We start from the raw sequence: 25,504 nt of genomic DNA, 5'->3' as shown, positions 1-25,504 counted from the left end.
TCTGTCCTGTTTTAAGATCCAATGTTTCTTTATAAACATTATCTCACTTAGGGATTCATCTAAAATGCAGACTATAGCAGCTTTACCCTCCAACAGATCTGTGAGAGAATTACAGTTTCTGACCCAGCAGAGCTGTATTTACTTTTTCTTTCTGTTCTCCTTCCCTTTCTTCCTTCTTTTCTTTTTTCTTTCTCTCTCTCTTTTCCTTCCTTCCTTTCTTTTTCTCTTTTTTCTTTTCTCTTCCCCCCCCTCCCCTCCCCTCTCCTCCCTTCTTGCCTTCCTTCCTTCCTTTCTATTAAGCAGGCTCTATGCCCAGGGTGGAGCCCAACGCAGGGCTTGGACTCATAACCCTAAGATCAAGACCTGAGCCGGGACCAAGAGTCAGACGGACGCTCAGCCAACTGAGCCATCCAGGCACACAAAAGCTGCATTTCTTAAAATCAAGGATCACCTACCCATGGAAAGCAGATCCAGGCCCCCTGGATAACTAATTTCAGTATTACCTGTGCGTTTGTCTAATTTATGCTTCTTTCTACTTGCTTCAGATTATTTTTTCCTTAGCCAGACTTTTAAAAAATGTATTGGTGAACCAAACGTCCCTTGCATTCTTTGACGGCCTCTAATTGCTGGTGCTCCTGAGGTTGAGGGCAACACGCGGCCTCCTCTACCCCACCCCCACCTGGGGGTGGGGATGACCCATGTATGACCCATGATCCACTGTGTGTCCTCCCTCATTAGAAACTTCGTTTCCACCCTCTTTCCCCCTTCCCAGCAAAACAGTCGAAGCACGTGCCCAAATTTATTTTTTATTTTGCATACATAGGAAATGGGACTCTATCAAAAGAGAACAAAAAAGAGAAATGAGCCAAACGTTGCAGAGGAAAAACATGCACAGATCTGCTCCCAGCTTACTCCTAATCACTGACTCTCTAAGACTTCGACACACCAGGAGCTGGACCTACTCCGGGAGGGGGACACAGTCCACTGTCAGCACAGACGGGACGAGAAGGGCCAGGAGATGCCACCACGAGTGGAATTTCTACACACAGTAGCAGCGTTTGCTGTAGCAGGGTTCTCACCCAGGTTCGAGGGAAAACAAAATTTATCTTCACAAACATGGAATACAAAATTGTTGAGCACTACCTAAATCGTTCAGTCTCTGAGATCATTTGTTATCAAAAAGAGAAATGAAATTTAGTCATGGATATTTGGGTGCTTATTCAACTGCACCCGGATCCGATTCCAGGGGCGGCCCTTACTGTGCTTCTTCATTAAGACCAAAAAAAAAAAAAAAAAAAAAAAGAAAAGGGAAGGGAGAAATTTAAGTCAAAAATGCAAGACGAATGACCCGGAAGAAGAGGAACCTTCTGGACCCACGTAGTTGTCCTTGGTTGTAAACAGCAAACGTTGTGCTTTGTTGTCTCCTTTGGATCAAGGACGAGATGAGGGGAGGTACTGCTGTCAGGGACAGGAGTTTGGAGGTCACACGAGGCTGGCCAAAGACACCAGCAGCAGCATCTGTGTTTAAAACCTGTTTCCAAGGGCCTGTGTTCAGCTCCCAGCATTTCCTGTGGAATTCCCTGGGAGGCTTGCAGGTTCTCTATCTTCGCAGGGAGGTAATTCTGAGCAGGTGCTGCAGTCCTATCCTGATCTGTCACCCGGGAGGAAAGGGACGCCCAGACTCCTGGTCTGGGGGAATGAGAACACTCAGCATCCACTCCAGTGACATGTTCTGAAGCTCAAGTCCAATGAGTAACAATTTCTCAAGAGGCTGGTCCAATTAGTTATTACAAAAATAACCCCCCGCCACCTGCCGGCCCTATCCCACTACTACACACACAGGGACCCTCCCATCTGGGCTACGCTGCTTTCCGTTCCTACACACGCCCGGGGCCGGATCTCCGGGGGTTTACCTGCACCGCCAGCACTGCTTACTGCAGAGACTGGACCTTCCTCTCAGCCCAGTGACCCCTCGCTAGAGCCACGGTGAAACACGCTTCTCTGCCAGGGTTTGCATTTCCAAACCCATCTTCTACTCTCGTTTTGATTAAGCCGTCAGTGAAATCTACTTAGTACTTTTTAAAGAGATCTTCCTGCAGTCCTGGGATTTTGCATTCCTCTTTTTTCAGCAAGCTTTTCCTCTTTAGAGAACACCCCCCGCCCCAATATACACACACATCTGCTGACATCAAACTGCAGGCCTGGCCTGCTGCCCCAGGCTTGAAACCACTGGCGGGAGCCTGCTGGGTCACCACTCTCCAAGGGGATGGTGTGACTTCCCAGCTGGCAGTGCCTCTTCGCTTGGAAAGTGTCCATCACAACCACCGCCAGGGCTGCCGAAGGAAGGGTGTGGAGACCTCTGGTCAGACAGCTGCTGATGTCCAGAGAAGATGCTCTGACCTTAAAGGACAGGACTCTACACGAGCTTCCACAGACTCTCTAGAAAGTCGGGCTGGGGGGGGAGGGATGGCGGGGAGGTGAACCCTTTTATTTTTGCCCAGTCAGACCAAGAGTTCATAAAATGCAATGTCCCAGTTTGACGCAGGAATCCATTTCCCATAAATTGCAGGAACTTTCCTTCGTGATTTTCGGGTAACTGTCCACATCCGAACTTGACCTCATCTGGATCCGCATCTCCTTGAGGTACACAGTCCCCTCCCGGCCCTGGCTACGCAGAAGGGAAGCCACTGTCATCTCTAGGAAGTGAGTGGAGACAGGAAATGCTAGGAAGCTTCTCCCACAGCAGAGCCTCATAGCTTCCTGAAGAGGAAGACTGACAGGACGAGGGTCTCCAAGAGTGGAGCCTGGGGCGCCTCACTGCCGTGAGCTGCCTGCTGTGTGCCTGGGCCAGGAGCGGTCCCCTCCTCGTACTCACCTGCGCTCACCTGCACACACAGGCCCTGCCTTGCCTCCTTCTCCTTAGTCTCTCTCCCGAGGATCTAGGGTGTCAACCCTTGGGGACTGTCCACACTCTGCCAGAGCTCAGATTACATCAGAAACAGAAGCAACAGAGGAGACACAGGATAAATTCAAATATTGGTCCTCCACAGAAAACTTGAAAGGGAGCTGTGCTTGCTTTGAAGATATCAAAGAGGAATTTGCCCTTAGTGGCTCAGAAGACAATTCCCAGAAGCGAACATTGATGGGGACTGAGAGGTGCGGTGAGAGCGCCCCTCCCCGTTCCCCCGTGAGGTCGCACAGGCAGGCGCCGGGCAGCGCCCCGCTACTTGGCCTTCACCACCTGTTCGTACGGGGGCGGGGGCGTGTTGCAGTAAGAAGGGGGCGGAGGGTAGGCCATGCTTCCCTGGGGTGAGTTGGGCTGCACCTGGAAAGCCATCGGCACAGTATTTCCGGCGGGATTCATCCCCGGTCCTCCAGGGTCGGTGTAATACGGCAGCCCCGGCTGCTGGGCTCCTGAAAAGACAGATTAGCAGATGTGAACACGGCAGAGAAAACGCAGAGCCCACCACACCAGAGCAGCGTCTGGCCGGGGGCCTGCGGAGACTTCACTACCCCGCACGCAAGCAAGGCCCAACACCCGAACACAGCGGGGCACCGGGATACGGTAACAAGCCAGAGCCACACGTGAGTCCCTGGCCTCGTGGGGCCTGTGCTCTACTGGGGTGTAGACGGCTGAGAGGGCACACACAAACTCACCAGCACGGCCAAGTGACAGGACGGACATTGACAGAATCAGGCATGGTAGGTGGCGGGTCACTAACCCAAAGCCTGAGTGATAAACCCAGGAGGCTCTGCAAAGAGCTGGGGAAGTGTGTGCTGAAAAAATTACCAACGGAAAGGGCCGTGTCCACTCTCAAGGGAGGAAAACCGGGGCCATGGTAAGGTAAGCCTACTCGCAGCTCCCTCCTGGAAGAGCTGGAATAGGACCCTGGTTTCCCGACTCTTCCAGAATGATCCCTGGCAGCTCCACACGCCCTCTGAGAACACAGTTTGCTGAAGCACATTTCTGAAGTACGGCCTCCATTCCCATGTGCTAGGTTAACATTTTGTCAGGGTGGCCAAGTTCACAGACAGGGAGACAATGGGAGCAAACACCAGAAGGGCGGGTTTAGGCATCCACAGAATCGGTTTTCCTTTGGCACTGCTGGAGGAGATGGTCTTCTGCTTTTCTCCGACAGTGAGGCTATCAGATGCAGGCTGACTCGCCTGCTTCAGGCCGGGGTGTAGGACGTGGGAGGAGGGCGTCCAGAAAACAAAGAAGGCGACAAGACTAGTGTAACTCTCATTTCAATGGGTAGGAATATGTGAGCTGCTACGTTAGAGCCTAGTTTTTAGATCCGCTAACTCTGATCATGTTGATAACACTACAGAGTATGGGATGCATAAACAAAGAATTAACAAAAACAAAACAAAACAGAACTGTGAGCTTTGGGTGTGTCCCAGGCTAAGCTAATTTTGTGGGTACACTCGGGTCTAGTTTTTGAGTTAGGCCTCATGTAACTCAGAAAGATACCTGGAGTGTCAGAGAAGTCATCCCTGTACGTATATTGGTTAGGGCCTTTTTTTTTTTTTTAATTCCCAAATGTCTCTCTCTGCAGTTTAACTGAATAAAGGTCAGATTACTAGAAAGACGCCCACCAACCTGTGTAAGGTGTCACAAACCTGGCACACGGCAGATCTTGGAAATCTACAAATGTGCAAAAGGAGAGAATGTAAGACAGAAACCGAAGGCCAGAAATACATTCCAGGGTGTCAGCATGAGAGCAATCGGCCACAAATTGCACCTTTACCAACTGCCGCCTCATCTCGCACCTGTACAGCCCAGCAGACAACACCTGCTCCCTTGTGTGCAACCCTCCATGGCCCTGGATGCATTTGCTTACAAGCCCATGGCTGGCCATGACCATGAGTTTCCCAAGGGCAGAGATTATGATTTATTTATCTCTGGATCCCTGTATATTTTATATAAGCAAAAAATTAAAGATTTTTTTTAAAAATAGGCAATTATAATAGTTTGTAAAAGACATCGACTATGAGAGAAGGAGAGATTAAGATGTTCAGGGGGAATAACCGAAAGGTGCTGGGGACCAATTTAATGTGAAATGCTTGAGGACAGAGAAGAGGTGGGACTAGAAAAGACCCTGGTGTAGGGTCTTGATAAAAGAGCCCAACAAAAAAACAGGGGATACAAGGAAAGAGAAGGTGCAGGGTAAGGGCAGGGCCACTGAGAGCTCCACGCTGGGCCTGCTGGAGCTGAGGCAGCTTCAGGACTGTCCTGTCGAAGTGGGGACAAAAACACAGGTGGGTTAAAACCACGCAGGAGGTGTGCAGGGAGGCAGAAAGGGTGGCTGAGGAGAGAACTGCAGGGCAGACCAACATTCAAGACCGGAAAAGAACCCCAAGCACGTGAGGTGGCTGAGAAGAAAGCAAAGGAGCCTGGGGAGAAATAATGAAACAGTGAAGTAGGGGTTGGGCCATGCCAGCAAAGGGAAAGGAGAATTTTTAAGGAAGAAGTGACTGGTCCTCTACAATGTCAAATAGAGGACAAAATAAGAAGAGCAAATTTCCAACGGATATGGCATCTGGGATTTCTCCTCAGGAGCTGCAGTACAGTGGGAGGTACCAGTGGCAGTGGCGACACTCTCAGGGCAAGGAGGGAGAAGCCCAGATGAGGGGAGAGGTGGCAGCTGAAAGGTCTGCAGGAAGGAGAAAGATGCATGTTTAAGGATGGGGAAAGCTCCCGATTGTGTACAGGGAACAGGGGCACATATATAGGAAAGAAAAAGGATTTCTAGGGAAGAAGATAAGCTCAGTGAGGGCAGGGACCGCATATGTCCACTTCAACATCTGCACCCGGGAGCCTGGTGTATAAGAGGACACCAACTCCTTCTGCTGAATGCGCAGAGGAGCACGGGGAACCCACAGTTGTGTGGGAAGGAGGACCAAGTGCTCATAGCAGACAACCTCTTTATGGAGCAAATCGGGGTGGGAGGGTATCTGAGCAGATTCCAAAACGCTCCAAGAGATGGCCATGGATGGTAGCAAAATAGTGACAAGGAGTGACAGAGCCCACTGGTATGGGATTCAGTGTGATAGGGTTTATGAACAAGAGGAGAAGCCAGACACCAAAGGGATGCCAGCACCATCTCCTTACCCTGTGGGGGTAGAACGTGGGGGAACAGAGCCAGCCCTTCAGGACTGAAGGTTCATGGCATAGGGTCCAGTTAGAGAAAGAAAACATATAGAGGATTCTATGAAGAAGCTGGAGTTACAGGAAGACTGTTTCTACTGTCGACAAATCGGAAAGGATCTGGAGGAGTGAGTAAAACAATGGCGGCCACACAATCGCTTCTTCTGTTTCCCTGTATTATGTAAGTGTCTATACTGGCAATCTGTATGTCATTTGTATTCCACACGTATACACATGTATTATATGGGTATGGTGTGGGGATAGTAGATGGGAATGTGATCAGAACTGTGTGTGTGTGTGTGTGTGTGTGTGTGTGTATTTTTTTTAAAGATTTACTTATTTGAGAGACAGCAAGCACGAGCGGGAGGGGCAGAGGGAGAGGAAGAGAGACTCTCAAGCAGACTCCCCATTAAACATGGAGCCCAACATGGGGCTCAATCTCACGACTGAGATCACAACCTGAGCCAAAACCAAGAGCCGGACACCTAACCGACTGTGCCACCCAGGCACCCCTAGAATTGTACGCATATCCTTGAAGACGCTGAGGCTCAGGAAGATGAAGCAACTTGCCAAGGGCACACGGCTGATATCTGGAAGCACCAGGATCTGAACACAGGAGTGTAGTGGAAAGCCCAGGCTTTTTCCACTAGGACAGGTGTTTCTCACAATTGGGTGATGAGCTGGGAGAAGCAGCTCAGGCTAGAAAGGGTTGGGAAAACCAGAGAAGACTGGTGACATAATGGGCCCACATTCTGAGCTCCAACCAAAAATGAAGGGCTTGCCGAAGAACTGTCATAACACAGACTTGCCACCTCGGCTGCACTCTTATCCAAGGGGCACACTGTCTTGTCTCCAAAAGTCATTTCATTCTTTAAGACCATCATCTCTTTTCTCTTTGAAAGTCTAAGCATGATCTGAGAAGGAACTCTAGATTCAGCAAAGGTGAACTTTGCTTCTTAAAGAAGTCAGTTGACAACAGCTCCTCCAACGAAGATCTTTTCCACCTAAGCTGAAGGATGGTCTGGCAGCCAGGCTTTCTTAACAATGACCCTGCTACCACTCAACTAACCTGACTGGCCTGTAGCCTGGCAACGGATAGAGCTGGGCCAGTCTTTTCTTGAGATGCACAAGGATCTGGCTGGTAGCAGAGAATGGAGTGGAAATGCAGGGAGAGGCGGAGACAGCCTGAAGAAGACTGTGTGGCCCAGAAGAGATGGAAAGGTTATCAGCCCCAGGGTGTCCCCATTCCCAAGAGCTTCCGTGTGTCTTTATAATTAGCCCCCACTTGGAGTTAGCTCTATGAATTTCGGTGCTCTTTTCACTCTACCTACTGCCTGTGTTTTCAGTTTAATCAGACCCCATATCCTGCCTTCCCACATCCACGTCCTCTAGCCAGGCTGCTCAAGGTGTGGGCAGGTCTCCTAAACACAGTGCGGCAGACACACGCTCATCCTTCCCACCCATGACTCAGACTTCCTGTATTTATTCTCCCTCGTGGTTGGGGTCCCTCTTTTCACCAGCTCACTCACGGGACTGTACACTAATTCCCTCATGAGGGATAACAGACTGTCTGTAACCAGGTTCTTAGTGGCTTCAGTCTCAGTTCTTCCTGCCCTGCCTTATGCTCTGCCTCCCAACAAGAGCCTAGCTGCTTGTATCCAGCTCACCTCTCCCCTAGCCCTCACCAGAGAGCATTTCCGGGGTGTTCCACACGCAGACCACTCCTCCGTCTCCACACCACCTCCTCCTGGCTCCTTGTCTGGCTAATTCCCATTTATCTCTCAAGTTTCAGATCAGAAGCACCAACTCCAGGAAGCTACATCTCACTGCCCACCACTCCCTTCCTGGCTGGATTAGGTACCCTGTCATCCTGGCATCCAGAACGGTGTAATTTCCTGAGCTTTCTGCACATGGAAATAGGATCGTTCATCTTGGAACCCTCCAAGTCCAGAACAGCACGTAGCATGTGATATTCCATAAATACAGGAGATGAATGACTGAAGAGGGACGAATGGGGATGTTGCTTTGGATTTCGCCTCTGCTATACTGTGCTGGGCACACTTGGCAGTTTCCTGAGGCACATCTATTTCTGACACAACAGGAAGAACAGGCTGCCCCAGCCCAGCAAGCCTGCGCCAACCCTGCCCGTCACTCCTGAGGGCAGAGGCATTCAAAGATGACCTCAACTCCCTATCACAGATGACAGCAGGGTGGGCTGTGGTCCTTGTACCAGAGATGAGCCTCGGGCTGTGACTAACATCCATGCATCGTGGCCACTCACACCAGATAATAATGAGATGCACTGGCAAGCGTGTCCAATTCAATTGGCATTTTTATGTTAACAGTCACAACTCATGGATATTGCTGGGAATTAGGAGGGTAGAATTGAAATACTGAGGATAGAGAGGCACTTGGAATATTTTTTTTAAAGATTTATTTATTTATTCGACAGAGATTACAAGTAGGCAGAGAGGCAGGGAGAGAGAAAGGAGGAAGCAGGCTCCCTGCTGTGCAGAGAACCCGATGTGGGGCTCGATCCCAGGACCCTGAGACCATGACCCGGGCCGAAGGCAGAGGCTTTAACCCACTGAGCCACCCAGGTGCCGCAGGCACTTGGAATATTAAAGAAACAGAACAGATAGGAGGTGGATAAATTATGTATTTGCCAGGAACACGAGCCCTTAGGTGAAAACACTTGGCAAACACAGGGATGGAACACGCCGGAAAGACTGGTGTGGGTGGAAGGGCAGCAGAAACAGAGGATGGACCCTCGCAGAGCACCTAGCCAGGTGGAGGCACCACTCACAGAGACATTTGCTAGATCTCTGCTCATTTGGCTAAAAGAGTAAGTCTTGACAAGACCCTGGCCTGGTTGACCAGCTGGCCTCCCACAGAGAAGAGAAACCAAGGAGACAGACTCGGTTCTCACCCGGGTAGGGAAGTGGCAGACAGAACACTTCATCACCCATGGGAAAACCAGAGGCAAGAACAGGTCTGTGTCCACAGAGCTGAGAGAGATCCTTGCAAAACTGTTCCCCAGAATGTATATATAATTCTGTGGCACAAAATTCCGGAATCCAAAGCACATTAAAATCGAGATTTCAACTCCATAATCACAAATAGGCATGACGATAACAATTTCAAAGGTTACAAACCAAGCCAGCGTGAATGATCCTAAAGAAGAAAACTGAAAAGTGAACTTAACACCAGAATGGAACCGGGTAAAATAAAGCCCAATGGAGCCAAGGGCTGACACAAAATGGAACGAAAAAGAACCTGTTAAGAATGTATGCACGGAGGATAAAGAAGATTCAGAAAGAAAACAAAAGGCCAAGCGAAAAACATTCAAACTTACTCTCCTGTCAAAGAGAATGGTTTCAAATGGAAATGGAGATTAAAATGAGGGAAAATAAAACTCTAAGATAGGTGAGCACAGGCTGGGTTTGGGGAGAGCCAGCAGATGGCCTGACTCTGATAAAGCGAGGAAGTGAGCAAGAAAGCCGGGGGTCAAGCCCTGCCTCAGTCCTGTGAGATGCACATCATTTATCATTGTGTCGTAGATGGGAAAGCTGAAGGCCAAGAATTCTCCACAATTTGCCCAAGAGGGTCTTCTTCCAGGGGACATTACTGGATCTCTAAGAAACAAGAGTCCATCATAGCTAGGAGCCAGCTGGGCTGGGCAGCGTGCACTGATGGAAGGAAGGAGCTTGAGAGCCCACAGGCGGCCAAGCCATGGAGTGAAACCAGGAGCCTCCCTCTTTGTGACTTTTTATCGTGAGAGGTAACTCTTAAAAATTGGGGTGTGTATTCGTTGCTGCCAAAAATACCAGAGCTAATTCTTGCAGAGAACATTTTTGTGATCAGTAGACAAGACTCCCCGCCTTCATTACTTGCCCCTTTCTTTCTTCTTCTACTGTATCTATTCATTTTACTAAATTGCTCATTGTCTCAGCTACTAAAAATATTTTCCAGTTCATTATCCAGGATTTTTTTTAGATATATAATGATATATTGTTTACAATTAGGAACAGTTTTATTTCTCCTTCCTAATGATTAAATGTTATCTTTAGATAACCTAAGGAGAGTACTTTAGCCAGAAGTTCTAGAACAAAGTTAAATGTTGAGGATACTGAATATTCTCATTTTTTAATGGGGATACTTTGACTGTTGCACTGGAGATGATGTTGGCAGCAGGTCCAGAGTACAAATTTACTTCATCCTTACTGAACATTTCCATTCAAAAGGCACAGCTGATAATAATACTGGGGTATGTCATCAAGGACTTGATCCTTGCCTTCCAGAACCCTCAAGGAACATACACGCTAAGTCTTTATTATATGAAGAAAAAGCCTTACATTACTGGTTACATTACTAGTTTACAGTACATTAATGGTTTTGAAGCAGTTTGGGGAAGGGATTTATACTGAATTTTATCAGGTTTTATCAACAGACTTTTCAGCAACTACTGAGATCATTTTTTGTTCTCTTTTGCATTTTTTTTAAAGATTTTATTTATTTATTTGACAGACAGAGATCACAAGCAGGCAGAGAAGCAGGCAGAGAGAGAGAGAGAGGGAAGCAGGCTCCCTGCCGAGCAGAGAGCCCGATGCAGAACTTGATCCCAGGACCCTGAGATCATGACCTGAGCCGAAGGCAGTGGCTTAACCCACTGAGCCACCCAGGCGCCCTCTTTTGCATTTTTTATTGTGGTAAAATACACATAACCTAAAATTTACCACCTTGACCATTTTTAAGTTAATAATACAGTGGTATTAATTATACTCCCATTGTTGTGCAAGCATCACCATGATAGGTCCCCATAATTCTTTTCATCTTGTAAAAGTGAAACTCTTTATCCATTAAACAGTAACTCCCCATTATCCCCTTTCCCTAGCCCTGGGCAACCACCAGTATACTTTCCCTCTTTATGATTCTGACTACTCTAAGTGACTCATGTAAGTGGAATCATACAATATTTGTCTTTTTGTGACTGACTTATTTCACTTACGATAATATCTTCAAAGGTCACTCACGTTGTAGCACATAATTCTTTCCTTTCTGAATTAATATCAGATTAATAATACAATATTGTGTATGATTGTGTACATGTGTGTACATGCCACACTTTGCTTATCCATTCATCAGTCAATGTACACTTGTGTTACTTCTATGTTTCAGTAATTGTGAATAATGCTGCTGTGAACTTGGGTGTACAAGTATATCTCTGAAACTGCTTTCAATTCTTCTCGGTATATTGCCGGATCATGCATGATGGTAATTATATTTTCAGTTTTTAGGAATTGACACACTGTTTCCATAGTGGCTGCACTATTTCATATTCCCCCCAACAGTGCAGAAGGGTTCCAATTTCTCCACATTCTTGCCAACACTTGTTTTCTGCTTTTTGACAGTACCTATCTTAGTGGGTATGAGGTGATTATCTTGTAGTCTTGATTTGCATTTCCCTAACAGTTAGTGATGTTGAGCAGGTATTCATGTGCTTGTTGGCCATTCATGTATCTTCTTTGGAGAAATGTCTACTCAAATCCATTGACTATTTTTGAATGTTTTGTTTTTGTTATTGTTTTAGGAGTTCTCCATATATTCTAAATATTGCTTATCAAATAGATTTGCAAATATTTTCTCCTATTGTAGGTATAGCCTTTTTACTCAATAGATAGTGCCTTTTGATACATAAAATATTTAAGTCTCTATGAAGTCAAACTTGCCTATTTTTTTTCTTTTATTATTCAGGCCTTTGGTGTCATATCCAAGAAATTATTACCAAATCTACTGCTGTGATACTTCTGTCCTTGTTTTCTTCTCCTTTTTTTTTTTTTAGAAGATTTTATTTATTCATTTGAGAGAGAGACAGAGAAAGCACATGAGGAGGAAGAGAGGCAGAGGGAGAGGGAGAAGCAAGCTCACCGCTGAGCCAACTGGGAGCCTGATGTGGGGCGCCATCCCAGACCCAGAAATCATGAGCTGAGCTGAAGGCATATGCCCAACCATCTGAGCCACCCAGGTGCCCCATCCTTGTTTTCTTCTAAGAGTTTTCTTGTTTTACGTCTTACATTTAGGTCTTTGACCCATTTATTTTTTTAAGATTTTCTTTTCTTTTCTTTTTTTTAAAGTAGGCTCCACAGCTAGAATGGAGCCCAACATGGGGCTTGAACTCATGACTCTGAGATCAAGACCTGAGCTGAGATCAAGAGTGAGATGTCTGACTGAGCCACCCAGGCGTCCCTTAACAATTTTATTTTCAAGTGATCTCTACATCCAATGTGGTGCTTGAACTTACAACCCTGAAATCAAGAGTCCCACGTTCTACCAAATGAGCCAGCCAGGCACCCCAAGTCCTTGATCCATTTTAAGTTAGTTTTAGTATACAGTGTTAGGTAAGGGCCCAGTATCATTCTTTCACATAGGGATTTCCAGTTTCCCCAGCATAATTTGTTGACCAGACTGTCCTTTGCCCACTGAATGACCTTGGCACTCCAGCTAAAAGTAATTTGATCAGATATGCATGGGTTTATTATGGGGCTCTCTATTCTATTCCGTTGGTTTGCTTATCTGTCTTTATGCCAATACCACAGTGTTTTGATTAAGATAGCTATTTAGTAAGTTCTGAAATCAGGACGTGTGAATCCTCCAATTTTTACCTACTTTCTCAAGACGGTTGGCTAATCAGTGTCCTTGGAGATTCCGTATGAATTTTAGGATGGGTTTTTTTATTTCTGTAAAAAACATCATTGGGATCTTGATAGGGTTTGTCTAGACTCTGTAGAATGCTTTGGGTAGTATTGACATTGACATTTTAACAGTATTAAGTCTTCCAATCCATGCATACGAGATCAATTTCCATTTATTTACATCTTTTAACATTTCTTTTATTTTAAGGTTTTATTTATTTATTTGACAGAGAGAGAGAGATCACAAGTAGGCAGAGAGGTAGGCAGAGAGGGGTGGGGAAGCAGGCTCCCTGCTGAGCAGAGAGCCTGATGCAGGGCTCGATCCCAGGACCCTGACATCATGACCAGAGCTGAAGGCAATGTCTTAACCCACTGAGCCATCCAGGCACCCCTATTTACATCTTTTAAAATCCCTTACAGCAATGTTTATAGTTTCCATCGTACAAGTCTTTCACCTCCTTGATTAAATCACTATTTCATATTGTACTGCTAGGGTAAATGGAATTGTTTTTTTAATTTCTTTGACAGACTGTTCACCGTTCATGCACAGAAATTTAACTAATTTTTGTGTTGACTTGTTTCCTGATACATTGCTGAATTCATTTATTATATCTAAAATGTGGTGTGGTTTTTTTGGTCAAATCTTCAGAATTTTCTACATATAAGATCTTATCATCTGTAGTTTCCTTCCTTCCTTTCTTCTTTTTCCTCTCCTCTCCTCTCCTTCCCCTCCCACCTCTACCTCTCTTTCTTTCATCTTTGTCTGGTTTGGGCATCAGGGTAATGCTGGACCTGTAGAATGTATTTGAAAGTTTTCCTACGTTTCCTACTTTTTTGAATAGTTGAACAATAGGTATTAACTCTTCTTTAAATGTTTGGTAGAATTCACCTGTGAGTCCATCTGGTCCTGAACTTTTGTCTGTTGGGAGTTTTTTGATTACCAACTCAAATTCATTACTAGTAATTGGTCTGTTCAGATTTTCTATTTCTTTGTGATTTAGTTTTGAAAGATGATATGTTTCTAGGAATTTATTCATTTCTTCCAGGTTGCCCAATTTGTTGGCGTATGATTTTTGTAGTATTCCCTTATAATCTTTTGTGTTTCTGTAATGTCAGGTTTTATTTCTCTTTTGTTTCTGATTTTATTTATTTGGGTCCTTTCTCTTTTTTTCTTGAGGAATCTGTCTAAGGGTTTACCAATTTTATATTTTCAAAGAACCAGCTCTTGGTTTCGCTGATTTTTTTCTATTGTTTTGATGAGGTAGTTACCCCCTATTCCTTGCTCGCTGAGAGAGAGAGAGAGAGAGAGTGTGTGTGTGTTATTATAAAATGGTGCTGAATTTCATCAAATGCTTTTTCTGTATCAACTGAGATGCTCATGTGGTTTCTCTTCTTCATTCTGTTGATGTGGTTTATTACCCTGACTGATTTTTATTTGTTGAAAAATCTTTGCAATCCAGGAATAAATACCATTTGGTCATTGTGTATAATCCTTTAAAAATACTCGTGAATTCTTTTGGCTAATATTTTGTTGAGGGTTTTTTCATCAATGTTCACTGAGGGCAACGGACCCCTATAATTGTCTTGTAGTGTCATTGCCTGACTTTGGTGTCAGGGTTATTGATGTTGGCCTCATAGAATGACTTATGAAGAGTCACTTCCTCTCCAACTTTTGGGAAAGTATGAGAAATGAAATCACCAGGTTCAGGGCTTTACTTTGTTGGGAATTTTTTTCTTTTTTTAAAGATTTTATTTATTTGACAGAGAGCACACAAGCAGGAGGAGCAGCAGGCAGAGGGAGAGGGAGAAGCAGGCTCCTCACTGAACAGGAAGCCTGATGCGGGACTCAATCCCAAGACCCTGAGATCATGACACCTGAGCCAAAGGGACACTTAACCATATGAGCCACACGGGTGTCCCTACAATAACACTTTCTTCAAAAGACTTATTTATCTAAGAAAGAGAAAGAAATTGTACCCGTGTGCAAGCAGGAGGAGGGGCAAAGGGCGAAGGGGAAAGAGAATCCTCAAGCAGAATTCCCACTGAGCACAGAGCCCAACATGGAGCTCGACCTTAGGACCCTGAATCATGACCTAAGCTGAAGTTGGATGCTTAACCAACTGAGCCACCCAGGCGTCCCTATAATAATACTTTTTATATTGCCAAGGCATCTCCCTTTACTGAGCTGTTTGTTTCTCCATATGGCTTCAAGTTACTGTCTAGTGTCTTTTCATCTCATCTTGCCAGACTCCCTTGAGCATTTCTGGCGTGTCAAGTCTACTGGTTGCAAAGTTCTTCAGTATTTGTTTATCTGGGAATGTCTTAGTTTCTCCCTCACTTTCGAAGGCAAATTTTGCATAGATACAGTATTCTTAGTTGACAGATTTTTTTCATTTTAGCACTTTGAATACACCAGCCCACTGTCTTCTGGCCTCCAACAGTTTCTGATGAGAAATCTGCTTGTGTTCTTATTGAGGATCCCTGTTGTTTTCAAGATTCTCTGGCTTTTAGAGATCAACTAAAATGTGGCTCTTTGAGTTCCTCTTAGTTGGAGTTGAGCTTTTTGGATGTTTATATTCATGTATGTCATCAAATTTTGTACGTTTTCAACCATTATTTCCTCAAATATTCTCTGTGCCCCTTTCCTCCCTGGTGATTAAATTAATTGTTGTAAGTGTTAAATTAATTGTAAGTAAGTAATTGTTGTAGGCTGTCTCTGTGCTGAGAATCAGCCTGAGATATAAACTTACAGTCTTTTCCCTGGGATGTGCAGTCATGTTCTAATTTTTTGTATATGCACTTGTTTTTTGAACATCCTACTCTTTAATGTCTGGCTCTAAAAGGAGAAAAATGGGAAAATGAAGGAACAGGGAGAAGGGCACTGGCCATTTAAATTCCCCAGAGGTCACTTCTGCTGGAGGAGGAAGGGCCTGCAACAGAAGCAGCAGTGGCTGCCTGCCTCTTTAACCAGTAGTAACAAACAGCTATCAGAGTGCAGCCCCCATATTTGGGGGGCAGGATCCTTTTTGCCCACCCTACTCTGCATGCTATGCACAAGCTCCTCCAGGAATATGTGCTCAGCTGCCTATCAAGTGGCCTCAGTTGAGGATGGGTAGCTGCTAGTGTGCTAAGAGCTGAAATTGACCAAATTAACTGCAATTTGCCCTCCAAGTATCCCCTGCAAGTTATAAGCTTTCAATAGACTTAAAAATTGACCCTTGAACCACACCACGGTGAGGAGCCCTGGCCACCTGTACAGTTAAAATCCACATAGAACTTTTGATTCTCTCGCAACTTAACTAGTAATAGCCAACTGCCAACTGGAAACCTTACTGATAACATAGCTAATTAACACATGTTTTGTATGTTATATGTATTACATATGGTATTCCTACAATAAAGTAAGCTACAGAAAATGTTATTAAGAATATTGTAAGGGGGCGCCTGGGTGGCTCAGTGGGTTAAGCCGCTGCCTTCGGCTCAGGTCATGATCTCAGGGTCCTGGGATCGAGTCCCGCATCGGGCTCTCTGCTCAGCAGGGAGCCTGCTTCCCTCTCTCTCTCTCTCTACCTGCCTCTCCATCTACTTGTGATCTCTGTCTGTCAAATAAATAAATAAAATCTTAAAAAAAAAAAAAAAGAATATTGTAAGGAAGAGAAAATACATTTACAGAACTGTACTATATTAATTGAGAAAAAAAAAAAAACAAAACAACCCACACATAAACAGACCTGCATGGTTCAAAGATGTATTGTTCAAGGGTCTTCTTGTGAGTTACATCAGGACAGTTTCTGTCAAGTGCAATTTTTGTCTAGGTGAGGAGAGAAATTCCTGGTGCTTCCTATCCTACTTTTTCCCAGAATTCTCTGCCAATCATTGCTTTTTGATCTAACTTAGAATGTTAATAGCTTGCCTAACATTGGACTATCCTTGTTCTCTTTCGGAAGATCAATGCTTGGTTCTGGTGGTTTACTTCTTTGACAGACTGTGTAATTCAGCGTTCTAGGACTTCCGTATTTATGCTCATTAAACACAATTCAGTATAAGTTAATTCTGTTGTTTCCAAGTTATACCAGCTTCATAAAACAAATTATGTAGATTTCTATATTTTTTTCCATAATTTTCTATACCTAGTAGTAATTCATACACTGTTAAACTGCACTGGTTCTTGAAAGTTCCGAAGATACCATATGAATTTAGAGCCATTCTAGAAGTTAATTCTTTGAAAGGTTCTTCAAACTCTTGCTTGCTTGGTCCACTGAAATTTTCAATGTTCTGATGCATCTTTGATAATGTACACTTTTCTATCTTGCCCAGCTTTCCATTTCATGAATACTTCCTTATAATGTTTAATCTTCTCTGCACCTTTGATTTTACCTTTTCCCTGTTTTACTGATTAGATACATCAAGGGTAGGACTTGCAATGACATTTACTTTTATTGCTTTTGTACTAACTTCTAAATTTGCAAATCTATTCTTCTGCTTTATGCAATTAATTTATATTTTTATTATTTGCTTCTTATGCTTTCTGTGAGTTTATTAGTTTTGGAACCTCTTTTAAGGAGAGGTCAGTTCATTTGCTTTCATATTTTAAACTTTCAACAAAGAATAAAGCTATGAGAACACCTCTAGAAGACAACTTCTTACATTTTTTTATATTAACATTCATGCTGATTCCCACATTCACTTGTGTCTTCAACAAATACTGAAGCCCTGCTACTTGCAACACCATTCCTGGCACTTAAAACACAGAAATGGCAAAAACGAAATCTCGGTCTTTATGATGCTTACAGCTGAGAGAGACAATAAGCAAGATAAAGAACAACAAATATAGCACATTAATCAATATTAAGTGTTAAAAATGAAAATAAAAGAGGGGGATTAGAAAAAAGCAAACGAGGGAGGAGGAAAAGGAATGCAATTTTCCATTGTGTACACAGGGAGGGTCTCATGAGAAGGTGAAAGACATAAAAGAAATGAAGAAATCAGGGCACCTGGGTGGCTCAGTCGGTTAAGCGTCTGCCTTCAGCTGGGGTTGTGATCCTGGATCAAGCCCTGCGTCTGGCTCCCTGCTCAGCAGGGAGCCTGCTCCTCTACTTCCTACTTACTTGTGCTCTCTGTCCCTATCTCTGTCTCTCAAATAAATAAATAAGGTCTTAAAAAAAAAAAAAAAAAGAAATGAAGAAATCCACCATGAGTGTATGGGGCAAGGTAATGGAGAAGCGCGCCATGTGTATATGGCAGGGAGGGTTTAGATGGAGAACGAGCCTTTCAGGCAAAAGGAATGACAGTGCAAAGGACACCAACATAGCAGCCTGGAAGGTCTGAGGAAAACAGGAGGCCCGTGTGCAGTGGGAGTGGAATGAGCCGGGAGGACCGCTGCAGGAGGGGTGGGTGGGAGCAGGAGAGCAGCAGGAAGGGGAGATGTACGAGGCAGGCAGGGACCTTGCTGGCCACTGTAAGGACTTCCGACTGTGAGCAGGGTGTGTGGCCTCAAGAAATCGTAAGTCTTCCACTTAGGGAGCGCCGGCCTTGCTCTAGGGTCTGCTTTGTTGGAAACAGACCAAAGCCAGGGAAGTGGGAAGCAAGACGACTAGTTAGGAGGCTCCGGTGAGAAGATGAATCAGAGGTGGGCAGCAGTAGGGGTGCGGGTGGGAGAAAATGTCAAGACGGCGTTAGGCCCGAGCAGCTGGAAGAACAGAGCTGCCATGTGCTCAGCTGGGAAGACTGGGTGGGCAGGCTCGGGGCGAGGTGCGGTAAGTCCCAGACCCTTAGGATCCTCCCTCACTCCTACCCTTCATTGGCTCAACAGAAGATTTAGGGAGGATTCTTTTATTTCCAAGTGGGAGCAGATTATTTATTTGCTCACTTACAGATTCCTTGAAACTGCCAAGTTCAGAACCACTAGTAGTAGTGATTACTGCCACTTACGGAGTGTTGCCTCGGGCCTGGGGCTCCACACTGTGTATGGACCATCGTCTCATATGCAATGACCCTAAGAAAGTCTCTTAGGATCTCAGCCTCACAGCTCAGGAGCTTGGAGCTTAGGGAATTGGAATCACATTCCCAAGATCTGCTAGAGAGGTATGAAGTTAGAAATGAAACTGAGATCACCCTAGCCCAGACCCTGAGGTATCTGACTTTTGCCTTTTTAGACTGATTTAGATTTTCTTGGTAGTGCACAACTCGATAAATTCTTTTAAATGTGCCAGTAATTTTTATACTTCGGTCAGATTCAGAGTAGTGCACGGGCACTCCTACGGTTCACAGCTTTCTTTCTTCTCATTTCTAAGTTTTCATTTTATACACTTGAATTTACTTAATACATAATTCAAGTCATATCTTCACAATAGATAATTATTTTTACCGGCATTAAAAAGACTTCTTTTTTTAATATGTGTATATACTCAGGAAATCCTGGGTTATTTCTTGAAGGGTAAATAAAAGGCTGGTAATACTGGTAAGCTGAAAAAAAGAGAACCAGGGCAGAAATGACTTTGTATATTTCTGCCTGCATTTATTACCCATCACAAAAAGAAGGGCCTTTTTCTACTGCTTCTTTGGAAGGACTGTGGAGGGAGGGAGTTAAAAGGAACATCTGTAGTAGGAACCTAATACTTTCATGCAGACCTGCCAGGGTTTATAGAGATGATATAGAGAGCTGAAATACAGCTGAGACACACGTGAACACTGGGGCCCCCATGTCCCGCAAGAAAAGGCAGCCGCAAGCTTTGTGAGCCAGGTAGAGCCGAGTAAGTAGGAAACAAAACCCTTCCACCAGAAGTTTTCGCTTTTTCGTTCCTGGCTCAATAAATCAGAATTTGAGTGAGGACAAGTTTTACTCACTACTGATGATTTATTTTACAACAGAAGCCAAATGAATTGTTCTAAGAATACAATGGTATTCCAAGGAGCAAATCCTAGAGCACAAGGCAGAAAAAGAGCGGCAGCGATCACATCCCAACAGAGATTAAGGTCTGCATTCTACTCCAGTCCTGAGGCCCTCAAAGGTTCTTACACAGGCTTTACTGCTTAGCTTATAGGAGATTAGTTATTACTACTAATGCCCACCCCCCATTGTTTTGCTTCTTATCAATCATCTAGTCTCCTCTGTGCGCGTGCTGTTCCAGATCACCTGGGGTCTTGTTAAAATGCAGCTGTCCACAGAGCATCTCTGGGGTGCCGCAAGAGGGTCTGCACTTCTAACAAGCTCCCAGGGATGCACTTACTGGTTTCCAGCTCAAATTTTGAGGTGCAAGAACCGGACACTTTACAAGTGTCCACTCATCTTCCTAACATTACCTCCCTCCTCTCTCAGAAGAGAAACCTGAGTCCTAAAGAGGTTAGGTCCCTCTGTTCACTGGAACTCTTCTACAAGTCCTGCCAACTCAGAGCCCAGATGGACCACACACCTGCCCCATTACCACCGACCTCCCAGCTGTCACCCTGGCCCAGACTACCACTGCCTCCCACTGAGATGGCGACAGCCAGCTCCGCCTGTGATTCTCACTGCACCTTCTCCCAGTAGCTATCAGATCACCTTGGATCATTCTCTGCTAAACTCATGCACTCCTATTACTTTTCTGTTACATCCTTCAGCGGTCTCTCTCTAAAGCAGTATATCATTGGATTTTTAACACAACTTGATGAGATTTTAACACATTTAGAGTCACTGTAATATATATTGTAGGTAGTCTTCGACTGTCTTATTTTGCTTTTATGTCTCCTCAATGTTTCTCACCTAGTCTGCTTTCTTACCTTAAAAAATGTTTATTACTATTTTTGATGCTGATTTACAATGCAGACACGTTACTTTTTTTAGGGGGCAGAGGCAAGGGGAGAGGGAGAGAGAGAATCTTAAGCAGGCTCCACACCCGGCGCAGAGCCCAACATGGGGCGTGACCTCACAATCCCAAGATCGTGACCTGAGCCAAAATCAAGAGTCAGACGCTTGACTGACTCAGCCACCCAGGTGCCCCAACATGTTACTTTTAATTCCAAGAGCAGATACTATAAAGATGCATAATACACTGTCAAACTAGATACTGGAGTTCCTTTTGTGGAAAATTAGCACTACGGACTTCCTTCCAGCCCTCTGCCAGTCTTTAACTGAAGCTGTGGACAAACATGCTCTTTCCTCTTTCCAGCCCATCGCGTGCTTCTCCAGTTTGTAGAAGCCTCATGAACAAAAATGCCTTGGGCAGAGGTGCCCAAAGATGACAAAGGTAATGTCAGAGCTGGCTTTCTCTCACTGAAGCTCTGGTGACAGACAGGAGGCCAGTTTGGGGGTATGGAGCAGAATACAGAGTACTGACTCATGGGTGGGAAGGTGGGCTGGAACCCGATGACCAGTAGGATACTGTGACTTGTGACTTTCTATGATTTTTCTGTCATGTGCCTATAATAAACCAAAAGGAACTAATAAAATATTCCTGGTAAGTTACATACCCACTGCTAAGCTCGCTTTGTTTTCAGTAACAATAATTACCTTCATGGGTCTCAAAGGAGCAGCCAACCTAGCTTTCTACTAGACAGTTTTCCTTCACAGAGACATAAGGGTTAAAGTATCTTTTCCTTCAAATTTTGATTTAAATTCTAGCTAGTTAACATGTAGTGTAACATTGGTTTCAGGAGTAGAATTCAGTGATTCATCACTTACATATAACTCTCAGTGCCCATTACAACAAGCACCTTCCTAAGTACCCATCACCATGTAGCCCATCCCCCACCCCCTCCTTCCAGTCAGCGTGAAGTCCTTAAGAGTCTTTTATGGTTTGCTTCCCTCTCTCTCTTTTTTTTCCCCTTTGCATATATTCATCTATTTTGTTTCTTAAATTCTACAACTGAGTGAAATCGTATGGTATTTGTCTTTCTCTGACTTATTTCACTTATCGTAATACACTCTAGCTTCATTCATGTTGCAAATGGCAAGACGGTATTCCTTTGACGGTTGAGTAATATTCCGCTGTCTATTTATACCACATCTTTTTCGTCCACTCATCAGCTGATGGACATCTGGCCTCTCTCCATAGTTTGCCTATTGTTGATAACGCCGCTATAAACATTGGGGTGCATGTGCCCTTTCAAATCAGTATTTCTTTATCCTTTGGGTAAATACCCAGTAGTGGAATTGTTGGGTTATAGGGTAGCTCTATTTATAACTTTTTAGGAACCTCCATTCTGTTTTCCAGAATGGCTACATGAGTTTGCACTCCCACCAACAGTGTAGGAGAATTCCCCTTCCTCCACATCCTTGCCAACATCTGTTGTTTCCTGAGTTAATTTTAGCCACTGTGACAGGAGTGAGGTGCATCGTGGTTTTGATTTGTATTTCATAAGTGTTAAATATTAATACACAACAAACAGCAGACAAAAAACATTTTAAATTATCTCCCCAAGACATTAAAAGTCTTCTAAAAAAGATGAAATGTATTAGAGGACACTGAAAAGGTAAAAGGCAGATCAAGTGGAAAATGCATGTTGTATTTTTGCTGAAGTTCCACATGCAACCCAAATATATAGGATAAGAGAATAAAAATTTCATTTTAATTTTTAACTTCAGGATCTACAGCTTCCACATTTTTCTATTAGATCAGCGGTCAGGGGTTACTACTGCTGTCACTCTGCTTCGCTGTCCTTCCTGAAGAGCCCAGAGCCAGGGGCCATCTGTTTAATCTCCACTGTATGCACTGAGGTTAAGCAAGCACTTAACGCACAGTGCATGCGCTTAAAACACGTTGACAAGTGACAGAAGGAGACTGTGTGTGTACGAGACATCATTTGGGGACCTCTCTGCAACAAGGAGCCCAAGTCTGTCCTTACTTCATCTCTGAAAGGACTAATAATAGCCCTTTCAAATACATTTAGGGAGAAAAGTTCATGATGACAGGCTTGGGAGGCAATCTGGACAGATGAAGCAACAGACTTGAAAGGTAACCTAAGGACTTTCGATGCAAATGAAGTGGGTGGGAACAGTCTGTCTGACCAGCTTTGCCCTTAGGAACACACTTCAGACTTGTGTCATCTTCCCTCAAGTATGAGTGGTTTTTAAGAATGTGCCTGGGCAGGAAAGGGGATCAAACTCACAACTCTTTTCTCTGTCATTGGCAGAGCAGAGAATAATAAGCAGAAGACTTAAATGTGCTAGAAGTTTCTGTCCCCGATGATCAAAGATTATAGATGGGAACACTGTTGTAATTAAAGTAACAATAAACTGCCTACCAACAGGGCAGGCTAAAAAAGACGCCTTTCCTTTTGAATTGCACTCTGTGTGAAGTGTTATCTATTTCTAGTAGCTAAGGATATTAAATGTTTTTATGCGGGGAAAAAACCCTCACATTTTCAAATGGAAGGAAAAAAACTATAACTCCCACTTTTATATGGTAGGACATCTAGATACATCTATTTTATGTGAACTAAGTAGTGCAAATCATACAAAATAGCAATTGAGCTGTCCTAGAAAAGGAAAGGGTGGCATCAAAGTTAGAAGGAATTACCAGAATAAGAATGACAGAAAGAGAAGACACACAAGCAGAAAATCAGAGAGACAGACAGACACATGGAACTCTCTGGAAAAATATTTCTGGTTAGCAAGGAGAACTCCCTGCTGTGAGGCTGTAATTCTTGGGCTTCAGTAGATGAAACAGCCCTCGAAACCAGACCTCCTCCCTCGCCCGAATTGTCTGGTCAACCAGGCACCTTCTGCCATCAGGGAGGAAGTGGTAAGGAGTATTCTGGTAGCTATGAAAGTATATTAGGACACTGGCATTTGTGACTTTTAAATAAATAACTTAAATATTTCCAGTTACTTTCTTTCTCCCAAACCGTAAGTTCTGATATAATTTCCTCCTGAAGGGGGTGCCCCAGAGCAGCACAGCGGAGCGGCAGGGAGGAGACTCCCAGGGAAGCAGAGGCTTCCCCGGCCCAGGGCAGCTGCTCACCAGCGTCTTCACCCAGTTTCTTCAGAAAACACATAATGTAACCCTCAGAGCTACAGGGGTTAGAGACGGCAACAGGCTGTCTGGTCTCTGTCTCCACACACCTGAAGCACCATCAGCCTGAGGCGGAATTATCCTTACCCCACCTGCTCCAAAACACCAGGCTGTCCCCAGAACTCAAGCAGCTCTTGTCTGCGTTTCGGCTCCGATGTGAAGGGCGATTAAACTATCAGACATACTCCCCACTACTCCCACTTCCCTGCAGTTGGTGTCACTCAGTCAGACCACTGGAGTCTCCGCAAGTATAAGATTCAGACATCAGAACTACCAGAAAACCATCAACGGCCTCACCACAACTGCGCGGCTGGAAAGGAACAACAATGTATCTCCCAGTGGAGCACTGGATGGAATTCTCCATCTTCTTCTATTTTATCCTTTTTTTTTAGATCAGTGTTAGTCACAACAATCAGCATTAAAGGAAGGCATTTTGAAAGAAAACAAATCCCATCAGCACCGCAGACGTCATTACTGCTCACCCTCTCTGACCTCTCTGCGTGTGTGTGCGCGACGACACGGTCACAATCCACTCTCTCAACGACACATCACCCACGCCCTCCTCCCCGAACACAGCTGTACACTTGTCTTGCCACAGTTACGTGGCCTTGATCTTCACTATTAACTCTGCTGACCACATGATACCCCACGAAGGAGAGAGGCCACAACTGAATCCTCTTCTCCTTGGTGGGCCTCTTAGCGCCCCCTTCCCTACATTCATCCTGCACACACCAAGTTTGGTCGAGACCGCCACTCAGGGCTTCCAGAAGCCCAGCCCCTGCTCTCCTCCAGGCCCACGGCCTTGCTTTAGCCAAGGCTTTTAGGTTTTCTTCCCATTGTTCTAAAAGTTTTTTTTTTTTCTTCTTCCAGTTTTATCGAGGTATAATCGACCTGGAACATCGTTTAAGATATAACATAATGATCTATGTTTATATTGTAAAATGACCACTACAGTAACACGGTTATGTATTTTTTTCTTTATGAGAACTTTTAAGATCTACCCTCTTAGCAGCTTCCAAATATGCAACAAAGTATTAACTATAGGCCCCAGACCTTATTTACCTTATTACGGGAAGTTTCTATCTTTTGACCTTCCTCCCAAACCCCTCTTTCTACAAGTTCTTCAAGGGCAGCAGTGAGGACACCTTGGTCCTACCTCTGCTCCTGTGCTGCCAGTTAGCTTGCACTTTCTGAATGAAAGAAGGAAGTCTATCCTTCCTCTCTACCCAGGACGGCATATCCACAGACCCTGCCAGCAGCATGATGTGGAAAGATTTTACGGGGTGGAGGGCCTACAGCATTTAGGGAGCTCTGACTTTCTCCAGTGACATTTTGGCTACCTCTGTATTTAAAGACTAAACTGAAACAAGGACTGCTTTTCTTCATATGATTCCATTTTGCAGCTGAAGTGCCTAAGCTCAAAAAAGACAGTGGCCCACTGTGAATTCATAGACCTCAGGCCTCCTAACCCCCTGTCCAGGTGCCTCTTTTTGTTCCCCAAATATCAACACCCCCCACCTAGCTCGAGGCCCAAATGAGCTACAGCCTTGGGCTTCAGCCTCTGCTTTTGTTGGAGCCCACCTCCGAACTTCAGCTGCACACCTGGTTTGTCAGCCTCTCCCCGCAGGTCTTGCTCCAAAGCCCCCTAAAACCACGATGCTGTCACAGCC

General features: G+C 44.7%; 1 protein-coding gene across 1 annotated transcript in view; it reads right to left on the bottom strand.

Moving 5' to 3' along the window:
* Window positions 1-3,119: 3,119 nt before the first annotated feature.
* The window catches only part of VOPP1 (VOPP1 WW domain binding protein), a 108,354-nt gene continuing 85,969 nt past the window's right edge, over window positions 3,120-25,504 (bottom strand). Inside the window, exon 5 of the mRNA XM_032874985.1 lies at window positions 3,120-3,414. Within this exon, the coding sequence (XP_032730876.1) occupies window positions 3,224-3,414 (191 nt within the window). The 3' untranslated portion in view covers window positions 3,120-3,223. The remainder of the gene's footprint in view (window positions 3,415-25,504) is intronic.

The sequence above is a fragment of the Lontra canadensis genome, unplaced genomic scaffold (genome assembly GCF_010015895.1).
Source record: "Lontra canadensis isolate GAN:19392208 unplaced genomic scaffold, GSC_riverotter_1.0 scaffold54, whole genome shotgun sequence".
In the NCBI taxonomy this organism is placed as follows: domain Eukaryota; kingdom Metazoa; phylum Chordata; class Mammalia; order Carnivora; family Mustelidae; genus Lontra; species Lontra canadensis.
This window is presented reverse-complemented; position numbering and strand designations above follow the sequence as displayed.